Here is a 22,580-nt window from a genome sequence, read left to right on the forward strand (position 1 = left end):
CCTGAATATGCCTAAAGCAGCGAGGCCAGGGTAAACTTTAAGGGCGAACAATTTGGAGGACTTATCAAGGAATGTCATATAAAGGATTTCGCTTTTCTCAGCGATAATCCGGAAGCCCCAGACCCAGATTCTCCTCACAGTGCAAGCTTTTTTTTTCTGTCTGCTATAATACACTGGAGTTTTCATTAGTATAGAGTAGGTTTTCAGTAAGGTAATTCGGAACTTTTACGCGAGACCTTTGTCTGCCAGAAACTATATTGGTTGCAACAGATGGACAAGAGTGAGCAAGGCGGCATAACCATTAGAAAACAAAACAAAAAACCCCACAACTCCTTCAACTGACCTTTGTAGTCACCAGAAGATATTCGTGCTGTATCCCGTAATCAAAGAGGCTGAATCAGTAACCAAAAGGTTGAAATCAGGGCAAATGGATGATTAATCCAACGAGGTAAGAGGAAGGAGGAAAATAGTTAATTGTGTCCACAGAAAAGTTCAATGAATTATCCCTTGTCAAACAATGGAGCAGTACCCTCTGGTGAGAGGAATGCTTTTCCCAGATTCTATGGCTCTCTCTCTTGACAGTATTGGGTAAACAATGACCGGTCATGCTCTTGAGAACTCTGCTACCCACTTTATTTTCGCTTTCAACACATTTATCCTGTATCTCTTATATGTCATCGTTGGGGTGTGTACAGTTCTCAAAATAAATGGATAAGTTTCTGTCCTCAAGGAACTTTCAGTCTAGCATCATTCAGTAATCGCAAAAACAAGTTTAAACGTGTACAGCAAAGTAAATGCAGTGTTGAGAGTACCCTCCAATTCTCAGCAAATTATCTTGAATTCTAAGAGGAGGCAGTATCCTATTTAGGATGTTGAAAGATTTTTTCTCTTACCTCTTGGTATTGGTCCAATTCCATTCCACCTCCAAGCTGCCTCTTTGTTCTCTTTAATGACTTCCCCTGTTTTCCTAGGCAAGATATTTCCTTCTTATTTGCTTTCAATCCTTTCCTAGCTCGCTGAATTGTAATTATTAGTTTATACTCGGTAGTGATAATTTTAGGACAGGGCCTGTGACATTCATCTTTGTGTCCTTGGTCCTGGTGGTGCTTGGCATAGACAACTCTCAAAAGTTTGTAGAATGAATAGCACTGAACAACAGTGCAGGAAGTTGTTAGAAATTGGAATGTTCTGTTGGGGGCAGTACAAATCGTTTGATATATCAAACCAGCTGTTTTGTTTCCTTTGTCCATTTCCTAAATTGAGATCTCTTCTTCTCAGCAATAGATCTAGTCTGGATATTCCAATCTAATGTTACAGAGAAACTGCCCAGGGCTCTTGCACTAGAAACAAGGTCATGTGAAGCTGGGCTAAAAGTAGAATTAGGTCTAAGAGTGCACATTCTCAAATATCACAGTAATGGGAAATGTAAAAAGATAATAGTCTCACTAAATTCTATCTATACAATTGCAATTAATTCAGAAGAATGGGTCTTGATTTCTACCGTTACACATAGTTTCTAAATACTTTCTTGAATCATATAATCATTTCATCCTCATCATTCTGATTTTGTCTCAATTGCTTTTAAATTACTCCCAGGGGACACCTGGGTGGCTCAGCAGTTGAGTGTCTGCCTTTAGCCCAGGGCGTGATCTCAGGGTCCCGGATCGAGCCCCAAATCCAGCTCCTTGTGGGGAGGCTGCTTCTCGCTCTGCCTCTGCCTCTTTCTCTCTCTCATGAATAAATAAAACTTAAAAAAAAATAAATTCCTCCTCAGTCCATAATTACTATCAGTTTACACTTAATACAAAATACAAATATGCATACATCCTGAGGCATACATTTTAGCTTTCAATGCATTCAAGAAAGCAAAATATGGAATTATTTGATTTAAATCACTAGTTTAAGTGATTTATTCTTTCTACAAGTACTACTCATAACTAGAAGTTGGTTTCATTTTTAGAAGATCACTACATTTTAAGCCAATAATTTTTTCAGATTAATTTTGAAGTCAAATTTAAAAGCTATAAAAATATACTTATGAAAAAATATACTTATGGTGTTATGTTTATTATTTTAAACAGAAGTTAAAGCAGAAACTGGTGAAGTCATTTGAGAAACCTTCTCCTATACCATGGGTAGTCTTGGATTTTGAGGAGATACTTAGTCTATTAAGGAATAACCTGAGGGGCTCCTGGGTGGCTCAGTCCGTTAAGTGTCTGCTTTTGGCTCAGGTCCTAGGATTGAGCCCTGTTTTGGGCTCCCTGCTCAGCAGGGAGTCAGCTTCTCTTTCTCTCTCTCTCTCCCTCTGGCCCTCCCCCTGCTTGTGCTTGCTTGCTTGCTCGCTCGCTCTCTGTCAAATAAAATCTTTTTTAAAAAAAGGAATAACCTGAAACAAAAAAATGCATACATTATTTTTTGGTATTTATCATACTAATTTTTCTTCTCTGAGAAACTTAAAGAGACAATGAAATTAATTGTGATTGTGGGGCTTTTTTTTCTCTCTACAATTATCAATAAGCACATATCTCTGGGATATATTTGAGATTGAAAGTAAGCATTTTTACACATTCGTAAGATTTTCTTGGGCAGTGATGGATGGCAACTGTATAGGATGAGATTTTTTTAAGTTCTCATTGAAATGTGAAAAATTAGGTCAATGTGGAGATTTTTTAAAAATAAGGCTAAATTTATTCAAAATTTTAAGGACTGTTTTTACTCTGACATTATGTTCCTCCTATTTAGGGGAAGTAAAGGGAACTTCTTTTGTAAAATTCTGGTAATAGTGGATGGTAAAGGGATCCACATTCAAGATTTCAGAACAGGAAAACATTTAGAGCAGAAACTTTCATAAAGAATAATCATTTCTTATTATTAAGAAATAATTAAGATTTAGTCCTAGAACCACGCATTCCAAAACTTTGTATTCATTAATAAGCTCCCAACAGTTAAGATGCATTGTGTAAATAAGAATGATATAATAGCAATATGTAATAAAAATATTAGAATTTAAATAAGAATAATGCAAAAACTATAATGCTTCCCTTTAAAGTGTCAACATTGCATGTAAGGCAAGAATTATGTGGACATGCTAAGCTGCTGCACTATAAAGGTAGTCACTTTAACACTTTAGCTCTGGGAATCAGCCATAGGGAAGGATAGAGCAAAATAATATTGTCAATTAAACTTAAATGAAATCCTAATGAAAACCAATTGCACTTAAGATAAAATCCAAAGTCTTTTACCATGGCCTACAAGGCCCTAAGTGACTTAGTTCCCACTAAATCTCTAACCCTAGTTCACCATGATTTAATTCCATTGCTATTTTGGTTCTTCCAACATTGTAAATTTGTCCCTACTCAGAAGTCTTACGTTTACTTTTGCCTCCATCTGGAATGCTCTTTCCCTAAAATCATCACCTTTTTTTTAAAATATAGATTTATTTTATTCATTTTAGAGAGTGCACCCTGGGTGGGTGAGTGGGGGGTGGGGGGACAGAGGAACAGAGATAGAATCCTGAAGCTGACTCCCTGCTGACTGTGGAGGCCAACCTGGGGCTCAATTCCAGGCCCCTGAAATCATGACCTGAGCAGAAGCCAAGAGCCAGCCAGGTGCCCTGCACGCACCCCCACCCCATCATCACTTTTTGGGACTTTCTCATCATTCAGTTTTTAGCTCAAATGTTACAGTCTCACAAAAGTCTTCTCTAAAGTAAAAGTAGCCATTATTGCCATCATTCTCTATAATATTATCTGGCTTTATTGTCTTCATAACATGTATTGCCATCCAAAATTAACACATTTATGGGTTTGTTAATTCCTCTTCTTCCTAAACAATAGCCCAAGCTTCAGTTCTCTGGTTCATCATCGCATCTCCTAAACCTAGGACAGGGACTAATATAACACTAAGTACTTAATAAATATTCATGAATTAATGAATTATACATTTCATTAAATCTAAAACAGTATAGATTGTACATCATTATTTGTGCACCAGCAAAAAGAAAATATGTTGCCATTTTCACTCTGACATAATACAACATAATACTGTTATTATTTAGAATTTTTGTATATGAATAGAGCTCTTTAAAACTTATTTAGATATAGTTTAGGTCTAATTAGATAAAAGTTTTAAAATGTTTTTATCATGTGTCACTCATGTGTATATAGTAAAAAGTAAAAAGTAAAAGTAAAAAAAAAAAAGTAAATTGGTGAAGGTATTCCTAAAACTTCTTCACAAAACTTAACTTTTCTGAATCTCTTTCTTTGTAGTAATAAATTTGACTATATTTTAATATAGTCATTGATCAACAGACAGCATTAAAAATTAAAAATCAACAAACTAGGAGAATTATGTTTGTAACATGTTTAAAACTGACAATGTAATAGTATCATGATTATATACTAAATCAATACATATGAATAAGAAAAAGTCAAGGAAAAGAAGTGAGAGAACAACTTGAATGTATACATTAAAAATAACAAACACAAACAACCGTGTAGCGGTGCCTAGGTGGCTCAGTCAGTTAAGCATCTGCCATCGGCTCATCTGCCTTTGGCTCAGCCCACCTAGGGCTCCCTCCTCAGTGTAGAACCTGCTTCTCCCTCTCCCTCTGCTACTCCCCTTGCTCGTGCTCTCTCTCAAATAATTTTTTTTAAGTTTTAAAAATTAGAAAAATAAAAATTTTATAGGCAAATAAACTTTTGAAATTATGCCTCAGTAACAAGGGAATGTGTATTTGTTGACATAATTTAATTTTAGACTTACAAAAGAATTAGAAAAATTGTATAGAAAGTTCTTATAAACCCTTCACCCAGTCCCCCCCCCTTTTTTTTTAAGATTTAGTTATTCTTGAGAGACACAGAGAGAGGCAGAGACATGGGCAGAGGGAGAAGCAGGCTCCCCATGGGGAGCCTGACGCAGAAGTCCATCCCAGGACCCTGGGATCACAATTTGAGCCAAAGGCAGATGCTCAGCCACTGAGCCACCCAGGTGTCCCTTCCCCTTATGTTACGCTTACCTAACCATAGAACAATATTTAAAACTAGGAAATTAACCTTGACACAATATTAACTAAATTACAAAATTAATTCAGGTTTCCCCCTAATATCCATTTTATTTTCCAGAATCAAATCTGGGTCCCACCATGGATTGGTCCACCGTTGTTAGGTCTCCTTACTCTCCTCCATTTTGTGGCTGTTCCTTATCTTTCATGACCTGGACACTCTGGAACAACACTGGTCAGTTATTTTGTAAACATCCCTGAACTTGTTTTTATCTGATGTTTCTTTTGCTTAGTTTGAGGTTATGCATTATTTTGAAGAATGTTACAGTGGTGATGTACCCTTCTCACTGCAAAATACCAGGGTGCATAAGATGTTGAAATGTATTAGTGATGTTTACCTTAATCAATTGGTTAAAGTGCAGTCAGCCAGGATTATTCATAGTAAAATTGTTATTTTTCCTTTACAGTTACTGATGTTTGGAGGGAGATACTTTGGGACTATACTTAGTTGAATTGTCCTCTCAAAATTCATGTTTACTCAGAAGCTTAGAATGTGGCCTTGTTTGGAAATAGGGTCTTTGCAGATGTAATCAAATTAAGATGAAGTCATAACTGGATTATGGTAAACACTAATCCAATGACTGATTTTCTTAGAAGAGGGGAATTTGGACACATACAGGGAGAATATCACGTGAAGACTGAGGCAGAAATTGCAGTAATAGATCTAGAAGCCAATGAATGCCAAGAATTGCCAGAAGCTAGAAAAGAGAATGGAACGCATTCTCCCTTCAAGCCTCCAGAAGGAATCAACCTTGTCAACACCTTAATTTCAGACTTCTAGCCACCAGAACTGTGAGAGAATAAAGGTCTGTTGTTTTAAGCTATCTGGTTTGTAGTAATTTGTTACGCTATCTCTAGGAAACTAACAGAGACTAGGCAAATCTTTTTCTGCTTGAACTTTAGTTTTAGCCTACATTAATAGATCTTGCTGAATCTCTTTTTGACTCATCGCTGTGCAGGTTTTTCCTCACAGAATTATTCTTGGGCCACCAAGAATACTGGTAATGCAGGATTTCCTAAGAGTGCTTCACTGTTTTATCCAGGATTTTATGCCTGCTAAGAGCCATGTGGCTGGCAAAATTATAAGATGGCTACCAAGAATCCCACCAGCTGGTGTACATGCTGTGTATAATCCCCTGTTCTTGAGCATAGGCTGGACCTGTGGGTATTAGAGGTTACCTCATACCTTCTTTATGGTAAAGAGATTACTGCAGTTCTAATTAAGATCTCAAATCAGTTGGATTAATCAAGAGGGAGATTCTTCTGGTTAGGCCTAACCTAAGCAGGTGAGCTTTTATTTATTTTTAAGATTTTATTTATCTTTAGAGAAAGAGGAGGGGAAAGAGAAAGGGTTTGAGTGAAGGGAGGGGGGGAGAGAATCTCAAGCAGACTCCCTGCTGAGTGTGGAGCCTGATTCAGGATTCGATCTCAGGACCCTGAGGTCACTACCTGAGCTGAAACCAAAGTTGGTCACTTAACATTGAGCCACCCAGGTGCCCCTCAGGTGAGCTTTTAAAAGGGAGCCTAGAGGTGGGAGACAAGGGAGGTCAGAGAGATGATCTCCTGTTGGCCCTGAAGTCCTAGGAGTTTTACACCTGCACAGAAATGAATTTTACCAACCATGTGAACTTGAGAGAGGGCCCAGAGCCCCAGAGGAGATGCTAACCTATGTTGACACCTTGATTTCAGCCTTGTGAGATCATTAGGTGGGAACCTAGTTAAACTCTGCATTGACTTCTGACCTACAGAACTGTAAGAGAATATATGGGCATTGCTTTGAAGTGTTAAATGCGTGGTAATGTTACATAGCAGTAGAGAATGAATATAGCCATACTCCCAAGTGCTTATACTGACACTCTTTTGATCTTACAAGAAGGTTCACATGAATGGAAAGTTCAGACAACAGCTAAACCTCAATTCCCTTCTCAAATAGTGCTTAAGTTTCTTGACCAAAACACCAAGAGCTTACCTTTGTCCAGTCATGCCATCAGGAACATAGCCAATTTTTTCATATGCTTAGAATCAACCACACCACAAACCTGTACATGTGTAAGACTTATCTTATGTGTAAGATATGTTAAAATATGAAATAAATGAATCAGGATATCATGCAGAAGTCCACTTCCATCCATTCCTCATGTATTTTTAGGAGGCTAGATGAAATGTTGAATGAATTGTAGTTCATTTAGAAGCTCTGAAGGTTCTGCCTCTTTAGTTGAGCGATAAAAGAAAAAGCATTATCTGCTTTCCATTGTATTAGCAGATAATAGTCCTTAATTCCTTCTGAAAGTGCTGAGACAACTGCAAATGAAATAACTGAAAAAGGGATCCCTGGGTGGCGCAGCGGTTTGGCGCCTGCCTTTGGCCCAGGGTGCGATCCTGGAGACCCGGGATCGAATCCCACATCGGGCTTCCGGTGCATGGAGCCTGCTTCTCCCTCTGCCTGTGTCTCTGCCTCTCTCTCTCTCTGTGACTATCATAAATAAATAAAAATTTAAAAAAAAATAAATAACTGAAAAATGTGCAATATGACTGCTTATTGTGAAATATATCTAATCTAAATGAGTTAGATGGAGAATTAAAAATTAAGTCTGATATCAGCAAGGGTTTTAAAAATGCATTAATTGTACTTTATCATAATCTATTATATAGTCACAATTAAATATTATGGATCAGTGGAAATAAATAATAGCTATGTATAACAAAAGGATCTTAGAAACATAATGTTGAGTGAAAAAAAATCATATCCCTATAGACTGTAAAATATGATACCATTTTTATACAGCTCAAAAAGGAACAAATCTAGAACATGTCACTTTAGGGATTCATACATATTTTAGGTCTTTTTTGCATGTGGTAAACTATCAAAAAGGGAGAAGGGAGGTGGGGAAAGACAGGAGAGGAGCTCAAATTGATAAATACAAAGTACAGGTAATGTTCTAATTCTTAAGTGAGGTGACAAATGATTGTTAGATAATCTATTTGTATGTTACACATCCTTTTATAAGTGTTAAATATTAAAATATAACACTATGTATAAAGTGTTGGCAAAATCTGTATTTGCATGGTTGCTTTTGGTTTTGCTTTTAAATAGGCTCCATGCCCAGCATGAAGCCCAACATGGGGCTTGAACTCACAACTCTAAGATCAAGACCTGAGATCCAGAGTTGGGCACTTAACTGACTGAGCTACAGCACATGCTGCATGGTTGTTTTCAAAACTATACTTATTTTACCAGTCAGTGTTATTAATTATAGGCAATTCAGGTTAACTTTAACAAAAAAGTGATTTTTTAAAAAGGCTAATCAGCATCCTCAGGATGTCTAGGACAGCCAGAAAAACCAGAATTAGAGGCTACAGAGCCTCTAATCACTTTAGATAATTGCTTCAGTGAAGATCCCACTGTGTGGCAGAGACACTGCAGCTTATACCAGCAACCCTGCTGACACTGGATACTGAGTGTCACTAAAGCCACTTTTGCTGCTTCTTTGTGGAACTGCATAGAGTAGCCAGTGTTGTAGGCCTTTACGCAGAGAATACTGCATAGTTTCTTGCTTCTTTGCCTAAATTTTAAAGTTGAAGGTGGTTCCAAGTTCCTTAGCTGAAAAGAGGCTGGGAAAACGTATCTGACACTTTCAAATTTCTTGGAGGAGGGAGGCAAGCTCTGCTTCATTAGGTGAGGGATTCCCTAAACAGGATAGGAACAAGGATATTGCGCTTGGCTACCCAACACCTTCAGCTAATGCCTTCACTTGTTAAAACTTTTCAACATAAAAGGACTTGTCAGACATTGTTAATTGCTTTCTCAATACTCTTTCCTCCTTGCTAACGGAATACTGATTTTATTTGAGGCAACTATGTACCCAGCTTTTGCAGATAGAAGTACGCATTTAAAGAGGCAAGCAAGACAGGGAAATATGTCTGGAATTTCTGGGAAAGCTTTGCTTTTCTTCGTAAAAGAGGGTACACGCAGTTGGCACAGGACATTTCCCTTTTTCTTCCTGCCTTCAATATGGCCAAGACATCTGGTACAGCACCAACCTTCTTGTAACCACAAGAAAAGAACATGAAGGATGAGAAACGGCAGATTTGAAAGACAGAACTGCATTCTTCTGTACATAGGTAAGACCACTGATTAAATATTGTCCATGTTAGTTACATGCTCTCAGCTACACCATTCTAGAAAAGAGATGACAAATACGTCTCATTAGTTAAGACTCCATTTATTGAATTCATATTTTCTAATAAATGGGCTGTGGTGTTTCTTTTGCACTATTAGTAAAAATAGATTTTGCTAATCAAGAACCACTTGAACTCTGACCAGTATTTGGCATTTAAAGGCATCTTAATGTAGTGGTTAAGAGTACGTTTAAGAGTCTCTCTGGATTGGAGTCTTAGTTCCAGTTTAGACATACAGCATAACCTCCTTGTGCTGAAGAATGCATAAAATGAGGTACAGTTGAAATGGAGATTATATGGTAAATGGAAAGCACCAATCTTTCTCCTCCATATAGCCCCTCCTCTGTATCGTATTCATCCTCATTTTGGATGTATCACTGCACTGTAATTATATGTATACTTATCTCCTCTACCAAATTTTTCTTCAAAAAGTATCAAGGCCTTTCCCCCACCTTTTTTCTATTCATAACTACAAATGAAGTGCCTGGTACATAGATTAGACGAATTCTCAAGCTAGTACCTTAGACGTTATCTGGGATGATTATTAAAATACAAATTCCTGGATCCCACTCCCAAATTTCTATTTTAGTAGTCTGCAAGTCATTTTGGGGAACACTGAAGTAGTCCTCCAACATCTGAATCAAATTGTACATAATGTATTAATAGAAGTCAAGGTAAAAGGTAAGGTATTAAGGTAAAAATCGATAATAAAACATTTTTCAAGGTACTCACAAATTCAGTCTTAATTTTACAATTTGATTTGTAATTGTATAATTTTGGATTTCTAATCATGAGACTACCATTTTAGAAACAACTATTTCTGGTTATGCTGCTGACATTATGCTAATTACAAGATACTTATGAAAAGCCCTGTCTACCTGACAGGTTGATATGTATATGAAAAATAAACCTTTGAATTTCCTAATAATTAAGACTCATTACTGAGTAAAATTAACTGTTATTCTCAAAGTGAGGTTTTTTATTAGAAATGATGTATTTGTATTAACACTAGCCAGAATTTACATTATGTAGGGCAATGAGAGCTCTTTAAACTCAAACTCCAAGCTTTTGATTTGCCAAGGGGAAAAGTTAACATATAGGTTTATCCTCATATCCAAGACATAAACAACTTTATGCACTTTAAAGGAACAGAAGGTAGATAAGGAGACACCATGTCATACTTTAATGGGCCATTTGATGACTTTATCATTTTTACTGAAAACTGGCTATGGCAGCTGACATATTGTACAAGGGTACCTGCGTTCTAAGTGGAACCGTGGGACACACAGAGGCACTTAGGGCATATACTTCAAGCTAAATAGCTGGACTAAAGTTTTACTTACTCTTGGGAAACAAGATAAAAATGCCTGCACTGGGGGTGGAAGTGTTTTTCAAATTCTATGCAGGACTTTGAATAGAAATTCGAGTTTCCAAAATGACATATACGTAATCACTAAAGACCACCATTAAAGAACTTTAGCAAAGTTCTTTCAGTATTACTAGGGTCAGATGTTTTTAGGATATCTTAGTGAGGTTCTATTGTTTTAACTGGAGTTATTTCTTTATGGCAGTATTAAAGAAATTTTACATCACGCAAAGCATTAACAAAAAACTTTTTTTAATATTGTGTCTCTCCCATGCAGTATGGTGCTTAGTGCTACTGGAAAATATGGATAGGTTTAAGATTCATCATTTCAGTTATTTTTGGGCAAACCCAAACTGATTAATTACATGGAGTAATTTGTAAATTTGTCACGTGTGACTAAACTGAGATGGGCAAATGGGTTGATAAATGAGCCTAGTTGACCACTCAGCATTTGAATCTCAACATTGCTTTGTTGTCTACACAACACAATGAATGTAATAACTCTCATTAGGTGATAAACCTTTGCTGCCTCGTGAAAAATGGATCTAAAAATAAAGCCAACTATCCATACTAATAATGAAAGACATCTAAATAAGTGATGGTCCTTAACTATAAGACAGAAGTTACTATGATGTGAATAAACCCATTGTATGTTCTTCCACTGAATAAACCACCCAAGTTGAAGATTTCCTAGGACAATATTGAAAAGTTGACTACTAATATCTAATAGAATAAATAACAGCTACTTTCAGCAGTTGAACTAAGGGTACAAATGTATGTGCACACACATAGGACAAACTTCTCAGGATTCTTTGAACAATATGCTGACTCTACTATCACTAGAAGAAAAGGGTGATCTATTTTCAAGGATGTTTCTTGGGCACTAGCAGTAAGTTCTCTCAAATTAAGAGTAAAGACACCACATCATAAAGTGCCAACTCTTAGCACCAGAGAGACCTAAAACTTCATAGTAGGTGAATGACATTACAAATCAGAGAATCTGCCAATCTAGTTCTGTGGAATTGTATTCCTTTTCTCAAATGAGAAAAAAAAAATCTAGGCTATGCCAAATAGATTTAAAAAGCTAATATCTTTAAAAAAATTTTTAGACTTGTTTTTTTTTTTTTTTTAGACTTGTAACTTATAATCCTATATAAATAAAAATTGCTGGCTTATAATAAAGGATCTAAGTTTGAGAGATGTGAAGAAACAAAAAGGATCTGATACCACAGTTTATATAAATTGAGGTCCCAGAACTGAAAATTAAAAATAGTCTCTTAGAGAAAGGAATGGTGAAACTCAGTATTTTCACAAACACACCCAAAAACTGTTTTGTGGACAGCCAATTTGACTGCAAATTCTAAACTGCCAACTGATACCTTTAATCCACACTAAATCAAGTCTGAGGCAAGACACTAAGTGGACAATACTCGAACAGAAAGATAATAACTTCCTTCCTTGATAAACAATCTCCAGCTGTCCTTTGTAAGTTGAGTTATTTGATGGCTTGGGAAGCAGTGTCCATTGAGTTTTCCTTCCTGACCTGTAGAGATTCACTGCTGATGGACAATAATTCTCGAAGTTCCTTATTTTCAAGCTGGAAAAAAAAAAAAAGGTCCATTTATTTTAGGTATTTTGACCATTAAACTGCATCAGAATAATTGTTTTGGGCCAGGAACAGAAGGCGTGTTATTTTAATTTTAAATATTTTACGGAAACAAAATAAGAATTTCCTAAAACACTAATTGTTAATCATTTAACATACATTATTAAGTAATTTCTATATGCCATGTGTTAGGACAAGGAAAAATACGAAGCCTCTCTCCACCTGAGGAATTCACTACTTGTCATACGTTTTGTGATTCCCGCAAGTTGTACTATTTCTTCTACCTTTTAAATTCCTAATAATATTTTCACTTTGCTCAGTCTTCTCTCCTGGATGTCCTTCAGTTTTGGAGAAAGGAAGAAAAGGGGAAAAAAACTACTCACTAGGGACATAGCTAGGTACCACTGGGTGTCTTACATTTGTCATTTCAAAACAACCTGTAGGGCAGGTATCACTGCCCACATCCGTGTTCTTTTTAAGATGAAGACACTGTGGCTCACAAAAGTCCAAAGACTTGTCCAAACTCAGGCAACTTGGATGTGGTATTGCTGGGGTTTCAATCTGATGCCTGTGTTCTTTCCACTTAAAATATACATATATTTTAAAGATTTTATTTATTTATTCATGATAGAGAACGAGAGAGGCAGAGACATAGGCAGAGGGAGAAGCAGGCTCTCTGCAGGGAGCCCGATGCAGGACTCGATCCCAGGACCCTAGGATCATGACCTGAGCCAAAGGCAGACACTCAACCACTGAGCCACCCAGGCATCCCTCCACTTAAAATATTAAGGAAAATTTGTCCCACATTTCCTAAGGGCTTGTTTTCTTATCTGAGTAAATCAGGGAGAGTGTAGATAAGGTCATTTATCATTTTAACTAACTCCTACTTGGGACCTTGTCACTCCCTTTGATTTCCAGGTAGGGCAGCTTGCATTCTCCATCCTTATTCTCTCTGCAGGAAATTCTGGTAAAACCACAGCATCTTTAGGCTTCACCTATAGTTTGGGCCCATAGTCATTAAACTGTCTACCATATAAATCACTTCTCTTAGTACTTTGCATCTCTCCTGGTATGTATAAACCATTTCATATCATGTAAGTATTAGACTTACTCCTTTCACTAGACTCTGAGCAGGGATATTCTTTTTCTCTGTGGTATTTCTCAAAGGGCCCAAGTTAGCATCTCATAATAAGCGACATTCAAACCATCTATTGTTTTGTGTTTCCTTAATAATTTTGGGGCATAATAATACCACCAGGCCTTTTTTGGGTAAATTTTTGCTGCTATAATCAAAATATTACACGAAATCACTTAAAAAAAATAAAGACTATAAGGTTTATAAAATAAACGGCAGGCCCTTGGTTTTGTTCCCCAAAGGCAACCACTTTTAATACTTTTACTTATTTCTTTTTTTTTTTTAAGATTTTATTTATTCATGAGAGACAGAGAGAGAGAGAGAGAGAGAGAGAGAGAGAGAAAGAGAGGCAGAGACACAGGCAAAGGGAGAAGCAGGCTCCATGTGGGGAGCCTGACGTGGGACTTGATCCCAGGTCTCCGGGATCAGGCCCTGGGCTAAAGGCAGCGCTAAACCGCTGAGCCAGCCGGGCTGCCCACTTTTACCTATTTATTTTGGTACTTACTTACATAATTAATAGAGGAATAATAATTATTAAAATGCCTATACTACTATTTCTTATCAATTTCTTACATTACCTATTTGATTTCCTTTTATGACAGAGGGATTTTAACTCACATGTAATTTGTCTCTTCTACTCTTTCTACCCTCTTGATATGACAATATCTCAATTTCTAGCCAATACATAGTTGAAATTTTCATTGTTTGTTGCTGATTACATTTACTTTCCTGAAAAGGGTATGGAGGAGTTGGTTTTTCTTTAAGACTTATTTTTTAGACATAGAATGAGAAGGAGGGAGTGACTGAGTATGAGAGTAAGGGAAGGGGCAGAGGAAGAGTGAGAGAATCTTAAGGAGAAAGAGGCTGAGTGTGGAGCCCAACCTGGGGCTCAGTCTCACAACCCTGAGATCATGACAAGCCGAAATCAAGAGCTGGACAATCAACCAACTGAGCCACCCAGATGCCCCTGGAGGGGGAGTTTTAATTTTAAATCATGAATACACAGAAAACATCAATATACTGCCTAGGATAGTGATGGCATACCTTCCAGACTCTGAGAAAACTCCCTGAGTATTGTGAGCAACAATCTTACCTCTAATTGGGCTAGTTTTTCCTGAATCTTACAAAATTGGTCATCATCCACCTGAACTGCTTTCCTCATCACTTCTCCCATTTCACAGATTCTGTCAATCTGACTCTCAATTTCCTGTGAAGATATTAAGAAAAGAGAAAAAGGTGAAAAAGTTATCTTTTTGGCAGATATGAAGTTCATGAGAACATGTGCATGATAATGTTAGAAAGTTCATTTAATCTATGCTACAGAAATTACACAGGCATTTCACTGTAATCTGAGTCCTTAGAGGCAAAGCTATAATAAAGTTATCTTGTAGTATTTACAATTTGTTTTCAAGATTGATTCTAGTCTAACCACCCAATGGACAATGGGCAATATCTCTATGTGGCTGTTTAACTTAAATTGGATACTTTTATTGTCAGGAAGCTTACCACAGCTTACCAAAGGTTCCAAGGTACTTTATTCTTTTTTTGGATATATCTCTTCCCAAGTTTTTCACATGAGCTAAACTGTCTCTTTTAATCTTAAAGTTTTTTCCTCCAGATTACAGAAAAATAGTTTTTCTCTTCCAGATGGGAAATGTTTGAGAGCTGTTCACATATTCAAAGTATTCCTGTTCCCTAAGACTTTTGTTAAGTCAGCAAAATGCTTTCAAATGATTCTAAGATGAAGTTTATGTTTCATAAATTCCATGGAACAAATAGTGAGGTGCCAATTCATTAATCCAGGTTTAAATGATATAGTACATGTAAATGTACAATGCCACCCATGAAGCACTCTAGAAACATAAGCACAATAACTGGGTCTCCCAAATTAAAGCATAAGCAATCAAAGTGTAGAAACTATGCCATGTATTTTTTTTTTAAAACCGTACTTCTAACATATGATGCTATGTAGTTCAGTTTAATAAAGGTTTCTGTCTGCTACATGCCAGGTACTGAGTTAGGTATAAAAGAAGAATCCATGTTCCCTATAATCAAGGAGCTTATAGTTTAGTGAAAGTACAATAATAACCAACCAAGTATTTACTGAGTACCTTCAGCACTACCTTGCATTATGTTTGGTGGAAAAACTAGGCATCCATTAATCTTGCAAAGACATCTTGGGGCAGGTGGGGTGAGGAACCTACCTTAGTCCCACTCAAAGAAAACAAAAGCTCCTGAGCAGCCTCTTACCCCCTGCTTTCTAATCATATCCTTACAAGATACAGCAAAATCAACAGCAAATGTGAGAAATATGAAAGACAAGCTTAGTTTTCTTCAAAAACAAGTGAACAATTTAAAATAATTAGATTTCAATCTCATTCATTCAGAATTTATTCACTAAAGTTTCTTACTGCAGAGTGAGACTGGTGAGCTTTCAGGACAGGCTCAGCATCCACAGCCTTTTTGGCAACCATTAATTGTAACATCTGTTTCCGGTACTTGCTCATGATGAGTTCCAAAGCATCCTGGTGTTCCTCCAAGGAAACCCATAGCTCTACCAAAAAAAAATAAAAACACTTGGCAGTGATGTCTGAGAGATAGCTCCCAAAGCCAAAACTCTCTTAACAGAATTTTATGACACGCCATGAAATATCATGAATGCAAAATTATAAATCAGTGTTTAAGTCCACAAAACTCAACAGTTAGGTCTATGTGAAAAATAACTTTCTAGGCAGAGGCAGCTTCATCTGGTATAAACAACATGAGATGGAGAATCAGGAGACAAGGGTTTCAGTTCAGTTCTGAGTTACTAGCTTACTACTACTATTATGCAAATTATTACCCTCTCTGAGCCTATTTCTTAACTGCACTGTAATATTAAGTACCAGCTTATCTACCTCAAAATGAAGATATGATAATACAATGGGATAATATAAATGAAAGCGCACTGTAAACTACTATACAAGCGCACTGTAAACTACTATACAAATAACTTCATACTGCTATTATTAATAATGTACACATCAAGCCTGAGAATATATACCCCGAGGCTAAAATTCAGTTCTTCCACCCTGCACAAGAACATTAAAAAAAAAAAAAAAACCCTCTTCAATCTTAGCGTCAGTGCTTATTTCAATCAATTAATATTTAAACATAAAAAATTCCAAGCCCTTGAGGATATTAACACCTTGTTATGAAAGTATCCATATGGGGATAAAAAAGTAAACCATGCAACAATTCAACTCCATTAAGCTCCCCTTTGATAAGCTTGCCTATATATGCAAAATCAGTGAGATGACCTTAAAAAGGGTAAAGTAACAAACTTTATCGTTCCTGGGCCATCGCAGGATAACGCTTTTAAAAGTACTGATCTGGAGATACATATAGGATGTGAATAGTTCGTTTGGCAAGAACTTTTGAAATATAACTGGATGTTAGAAAATCATAACTACACAGAAAGGCCTGACTAACCTCTGTTTTCCTGCTGCAAGTCTCTAATCTGTGTATTCTCTTGGGACAGCAGAATGTGAGGTTTGAATTTGGACATGTCCTTTATATCGGAAGCATCTTCTTGATACTGGACAAACAGAGACAGACTAAGCGCGCCGTTAACAGGAGAACAGCCGCGGATGCAACTGAAGAAGGAGTCGGAGCTCCAGGGCAGCACGCTCAGCCCCGACCCCGAAGAAAAGTCTCACCGCCACCCTCTGAAACCAGGCATACGTTTAAGGCCGAGTTCCCGCTTTCCTTTGCCCTCCACCCCTCGGGTGCACAGATCCTGCGGGCACCGACCCCTACTCTCTGCCCGACCTGGTCCGGAAGCGCCGTCCCCGCCTCCCGCATAGCGGCCACCCGCCGGTGCAGCGCGGCGGACTGATCCACGAGCGACTCTGCGGCCGCGTCGTGTTCCCGTAGCCGCTCGAGCAGCGTCTTGGCGTCTGTCAGGATCTTCTCGATGGTGCAGCTCATAGTGGCCCCGGATCGTTGCTCCCGTCCTGCTCACCTACACTACTCTTTCCTGAACCTGGCTCAGCGCTACCGACGTCACTTCCGGCCGCCCTACGCGCCTGCGCAGTGGGGCCTAGTCCGCGGGTGGCCCTACTTGAACCAGCGGCTTCCGGCAGCCTGGCCGGCCCCGCCCTCGGCTTCCGGCTCCCACGGTGATCGAGGGGGCGTGTGGCTGGGCGACCCGGGTTTCTTCCTTCCCTGTGGGTTTTGATTGATGGGGATTGTTTTTCAGTCACCGGATTTTAAAATCTTTTTTTGGTGCTTAGTCTCTTTTTAAAATCAATTTTAAAAACTGCGGTAAAATACAATGAAATGCATCATCTTAACCATTTTGACCCGTACACTCCGGTAGTGTTAAGTGCTTTCTCTGTTACGCAATCGTCCCCACATCCATTTCCAGAACTCTCTTCACCTTGCCAAATGGAAACTCTTAACCCGTTAAATATTAACTACTTATTCCTCCCAGCCACTGGCAGCCACTCTTCTGCTTTCTGCCTTTAGGAATTTCTCTATTTCAGATACCTTATATACAGTGAGTGGTGCCACTGTCAATCATGTTTGTTGTTTTGTGACTAGCTTATTTCACAGAACGTGTCCTCAAGTTCTGTCCGTGCACATCAGAATTTCCTTCCTGTTTAAGACTGAATTATATCCCATTGTATGTCTATGGTATGTTTTGTTTATCTATTCCTCCACTGAAGGAATCCCAGCTTTCAGTTCTTTCAGCAATGTACCCAAAAGTGGAATTGCTGGGTCATATGGTAAATCTACCTTGGATTTTTTGAGAAAAGATCATACTGTTTTCCACAGTGGCTGCACCATTTTACATTTTTTAGCAGCAGTGCACAAGGGTTCTAATTTCTCCAAGTCCTTGCCCACACCTGGTGTTTTCTGTTGTTAATGATGATCATCTTAATAGGTGTGAGATACTCATTATTTTCTACTTGCCTATTTTTTCTCTCTTAATTCAATTAATAACTTAAAAGTAAATTAACCAGGGGGCACCTGGGTGGCTCAGTGTTTGAGCGTCTGCCTTTGACTCAGGGCGTGATCCCAGGGTCCTGAAATGGAGTCCCACATTGGGCTCCCTGCAAGGAACCTGCCCCTCTGCCCGCGTCTCTGCCTCTGTGTCTCTCATGAATAAATAAATAAAATATTAAAAAAATAAATTAACCAAAAAGGCAATGACCTTTGTACTATTTGTTATATTGGTTTATAAGAGTTTACTTTGTCAAGCTTGTATATCAAACTTCATCCTTTTTCATTCTTACTTTAATAAATAGTTTTGGAGGGTCTGCTTTGTTACAGGCACTGTTTAGTGTCTAGAACATGGCAGACAATGACACAGGGTATCTGCACTTAGGGAGTTAATATTCTAATGGGAGAAAGAGTTCATACTCATAAATAATTGAAGGTAATGACAGGATTAGGAGGCAAGAGCCTCAGAGCAGTAGTGAGAGTTTAGAGAAGCAGCAGGAAAAGAACAGTGCATTTTACTTTTGTATTCCCAATAGCTGGCACAATGGAGACATTCAATAACTGTTTCTCAAGATGGAGATCAGGAACAAGTTCAACAAAAATAACAAATCAGGACTACAGACCAACAGGGAAAAGATTAACAAAGAACCACAGATATAAAGAGGTTTCATTCAATCATTAAAACAAAACACTTTCCCTAAGTGATCTCTTTCCCTTACTTGTCTTTGACTTCCATTCAGGGATGATGGTTCTCAAATCCATCTCTGTGGCCCCAACCTCTTTTATGAGCCTAGAATATATATTTTTGGTTGCTTATAGGGTATTTGTAGAAGGACAAAAAGGTCAAAACCTGATCTCATTATTGTTGTTTATAAACCTGCTCCTCCATCTGTTTCAGTAAAGAGCACATTCATACCCATTTGCCCAAAACAGAATCCTGAAAGTTGTCCTTTATTCTTTCTAGTTATTCTTCACACTTAATTAGTTATCAAAGCAATATATGTCCTTTATGTCTTTAGGACATATTTCCTTCTTTGTATTCTCACTGCTTCTGGGTAGGTTGGGCCATCATCATTTCTCATCTAAATGAAGCAATAACAGTCTCCCAACTGGTCTCCCTACCTCAAATCACCTTCTCCTCTAATAGCTCTCCCACAAGGACACCACAAGTGCTGCTGCCCTTTCAGTGGTGATAATTATTCTTCTCTGCCCTCATAAGGGCTGAGAACTACATTGGTCATTCTAATTCCCCAATGACACTGCCAGGCTCATACCCACTACTCTGTAAAACCTCTACTTTATTTGAAGTTTGTATCTTCCAGCTGAAGAATCTTCTATTCCTCCTTATTGCAATCAGTTACTGACCTTCTGCTTAGGTACTCTCCTTTATTCATAGATTTGAGGAATTGGCTTGCAGTCTTTTTAATTCTTCATGCTTTGTGTGACATTCACGTCCATGTGGATAATTTATCTAATAGTCTTCCTTGGCCTCCTCATTTCTAGAGACATTGAACTTATTTTGGCTGTTCATGGTCATACCCCTCGTTTTTTTTTAAATAAAAGATTTTATTTATTTATTTATGAGAGACACACAGAGAGAGGCAGAGACACAGGCAGAGGGAGAAGCAGGCTCCCTGCAGGGAGCCCTATGTGGGACTGGATCCCAGGACCCCAGGATCACAACCTGAGCCAAAGGAAGACACTCAACCACTGCCACCTAGGTGCTCGCATGGTCATATCCTTGATCATTCACCAAGAATTGTTCCTTATCAGAAGTTTTAAGCTTTCATGTCTAATTGTTTGACTTGTAGTCAATCTGTCTAGTTCTTGCAGCCTTTTCTCCCACTATTGTCTCTTTGACCTCATCTAGCTCTTCTTTTTTTGAGTATGTCCATACTCTACCCATAAGATTACTTTTTTGGGGATCCCTGGGTGGCGCAGCGGTTTGGCGCCTGCCTTTGGCGCAGGGCGTGATCCTGGAGACCCGGGATCGAGTCCCACGTCGGGCTCCCGGTGCATGGAGCCTGCTTCTCCCTCTGCCTATGTCTCTGCCTTGTCTCTGCCTCTCTCTCTCTCTCTGTATGACTATCATAAATAAATAATTAAAAAAAGATTACTTTTTTGTGGTCTAATTTTCTTTCCCTGACCAGACTGGGAGGGCTCTTATGATAGACTATCTGAACCACAGTCTTTCTAGTACCCCTAATTTATGTGCACTTTTTGGGGGGAGGATTTATTTATTTATTTATTTATTTATTTATTTATTTAAGAGAGAAGGAGAGAGAACATGAGCACGTGCAAGCAGGGGGCAGGGGGAGAGGAGGAGCAGAAGGAGAGGGACAAGCCGACTCTGGTGCTGAGCATGGAGTACAATGGCTGGATTCCACTACCCTAAGATCATGACCTGAGCCAAAATCAAGAGTGGGACACTTAACCAACAGAGCCACCCAGGTGCCCCTGTGCACTTTTTTAAAAAAAGATGAATGCAAATAATAAACTCCAACCCTTGATCAATCCTATGATTCTAGCAATGGTTAAAAGGGGATACAGAAATAAGGGAGTGTTTTTGTTTTTATTTTTATGAATAAGTCTTGAGCATATTTGTAGCTTTCATATGGGAAGGATCTAATAGAGGAAGAGTTACAAGAGAATAGGGGGACATTTGAAGGAGGAAAAACCAGGAGAAAGGACATAGCAGCTATTTAATAAATCTTTATAGAAATTGTTGTCACCAAAGTCGGAGCCACCACTGCTGCCACACCCTCTCAATCTCCCATGCCAAGACCTTGGAGAAGAACTTCAAATGGTGCTGTACCTTCAAACAAAGAATTAAAGATGGAAGACTTACCCAAGAGCAGCCTCCTACCCAAATTCCATTGATAATAAAACCATACAAGGGTGGGGAAAAAAAGAACCATACATGGCTGAGAAGTGGTTTCCTATCCTGGTTAAAACGGAGTTCCTTGCACCTGATTATGTTAATGTAAGTGAACTCATCAAAATAATTAGAAAGCTCTTGCAGTTCAATACTAATCAAGCCTCCTTCCTGGTAGTGAATGGACACAGCATGGTGAGCGTATCCATGCCAATTTCTGGAGTGTATGAAAGTGAGAAGCATGAAAATAGTTTCCTGTGTATGGCATATGCATCTCAGGAGACATTTGGAATGAAATTATTAGTGTAAGATTAGAAAAATGGGTCTGTTCTATTTTGCTCCTTTGTCCTCCGTAGGTTAGGTTTTGAACTCTCATACCTATTTTTTTACTGTTGCTGCTAACTAATGGCTTTCTAGGACTTGGTCTTGAAAAACCACAGACCATTATAATTATGGTAAAAGAAATCTCAATAAGATAAGGAAAAATGTTTAGTCTCCTAGAAAGTCAGAAAAGCAGATACGTATTTGCAACATAAAACTCCTCATAAATATTAATTCTAATTAAGAGATACCCTGACTTCAGAGATTGTTGTTGTGGCCTGTGAAAATAACCTTTAACATCTAAAAAGTCTGTAATTCTGATTGGTTGTCTTACTTAATAATTTATTGCCCTGGTTTAATATTTAAACTGACACCCTATTTCCTAAGAGGTTTAAATGTACTTTGTAGTAGGTTGAATTTTGTCTCCCCAAAAGATATGTCCAAGCCTTAACTCCCTGTACTTGTGAATATGACCTGACTTGGAAAGGATCTTTGCATTTATAATTAAGAAAAGGATCTTAAGATGAGATCATCCCAGGTTAGGATGAACCCTAAATCCAATTACAGTTGTCCTTAGAAGTGACAGAAAAGGGGGTGCCTGGCTGGCTTAGTCAGTGGAGTGTGTGACTCTTGATCTCAGGGTTGTGGGCTCGAGCCCCATGTTGGGTGTAGAGATTACCTAAAAAATAAAATCTTTTTAAAATGAGGCAACAAACAAGAAGACACACAGTCACACAGGGGAGAATATCATGTGATGGAAACAGAGATTGGAGTGGTGTGTTTACAAGCCAAGATTTGCCTGCAGCCACCAGAACATGGGAAAGAGGCATGGAATGGATTCCCTCAGAGCCTTCAAAGGGTATCAACCCTGCTGACACCTTGATTTCAGACTTCGGACCTCCATAACTGTGAAAGAATAGATTTTTGTTGTTTTAAGCCACCCAGTGGTAATTTGTTATGACAGGCCTGGGAAACTGATACACACACATTTATTTTTTTTAATGAAATCAGAACATCATTGGCATTGCTCTCTTATCCTTCATATATGGA

At 38.2% G+C, this 22,580-nt stretch overlaps 1 protein-coding gene and 1 long non-coding RNA gene across 2 annotated transcripts; one reads left to right on the forward strand and one right to left on the reverse strand.

Moving 5' to 3' along the window:
- The first annotated feature begins 205 nt into the window (after nucleotides 1-205).
- Nucleotides 206-5,867, forward strand: LOC129501487 (uncharacterized). The gene is made up of 3 exons (XR_008662746.1): nucleotides 206-448; nucleotides 5,124-5,237; nucleotides 5,657-5,867. It is a non-coding gene; the product is annotated as an uncharacterized LOC129501487 (long non-coding RNA).
- A 3,034-nt stretch (nucleotides 5,868-8,901) lies between these two features.
- Nucleotides 8,902-17,409, reverse strand: SIKE1 (suppressor of IKBKE 1). Its single transcript, XM_055312698.1, has 5 exons — nucleotides 17,159-17,409; nucleotides 16,820-16,925; nucleotides 15,760-15,902; nucleotides 14,442-14,555; nucleotides 8,902-12,204 (listed from the first exon to the last, which is right to left on the reverse strand). The coding sequence occupies exons 1-5, from the start codon at nucleotides 17,315-17,317 to the stop codon at nucleotides 12,103-12,105; spliced, it is 624 nt and encodes a 207-aa protein (XP_055168673.1). The 5' UTR covers nucleotides 17,318-17,409; the 3' UTR covers nucleotides 8,902-12,102.
- Between the last annotated feature and the right edge of the window lie 5,171 nt (nucleotides 17,410-22,580).

This window comes from Nyctereutes procyonoides, unplaced genomic scaffold, assembly GCF_905146905.1.
Source record: "Nyctereutes procyonoides isolate TBG_1078 unplaced genomic scaffold, NYPRO_anot_genome, whole genome shotgun sequence".
In the NCBI taxonomy this organism is placed as follows: Eukaryota; Metazoa; Chordata; class Mammalia; order Carnivora; family Canidae; genus Nyctereutes; species Nyctereutes procyonoides.

Excerpts from the sequence above, each read along its gene's own strand:
- SIKE1 (XM_055312698.1), bottom strand. The coding sequence starts at position 17,317 with ATGAGCTGCACCATCGAGAAGATCCTGACAGACGCCAAGACGCTGCTC. Across the intron at positions 15,903-16,819 it reads CTTGCAGCAGGAAAACAGAG|AGCTATGGGTTTCCTTGGAG; the intron begins GTTAGTCAGGCC and ends TTTTTTTGGTAG. Across the intron at positions 14,556-15,759 it reads CTCACCAGTCTCACTCTGCA|GAAATTGAGAGTCAGATTGA; the intron begins GTAAGAAACTTT and ends ATATCTTCACAG.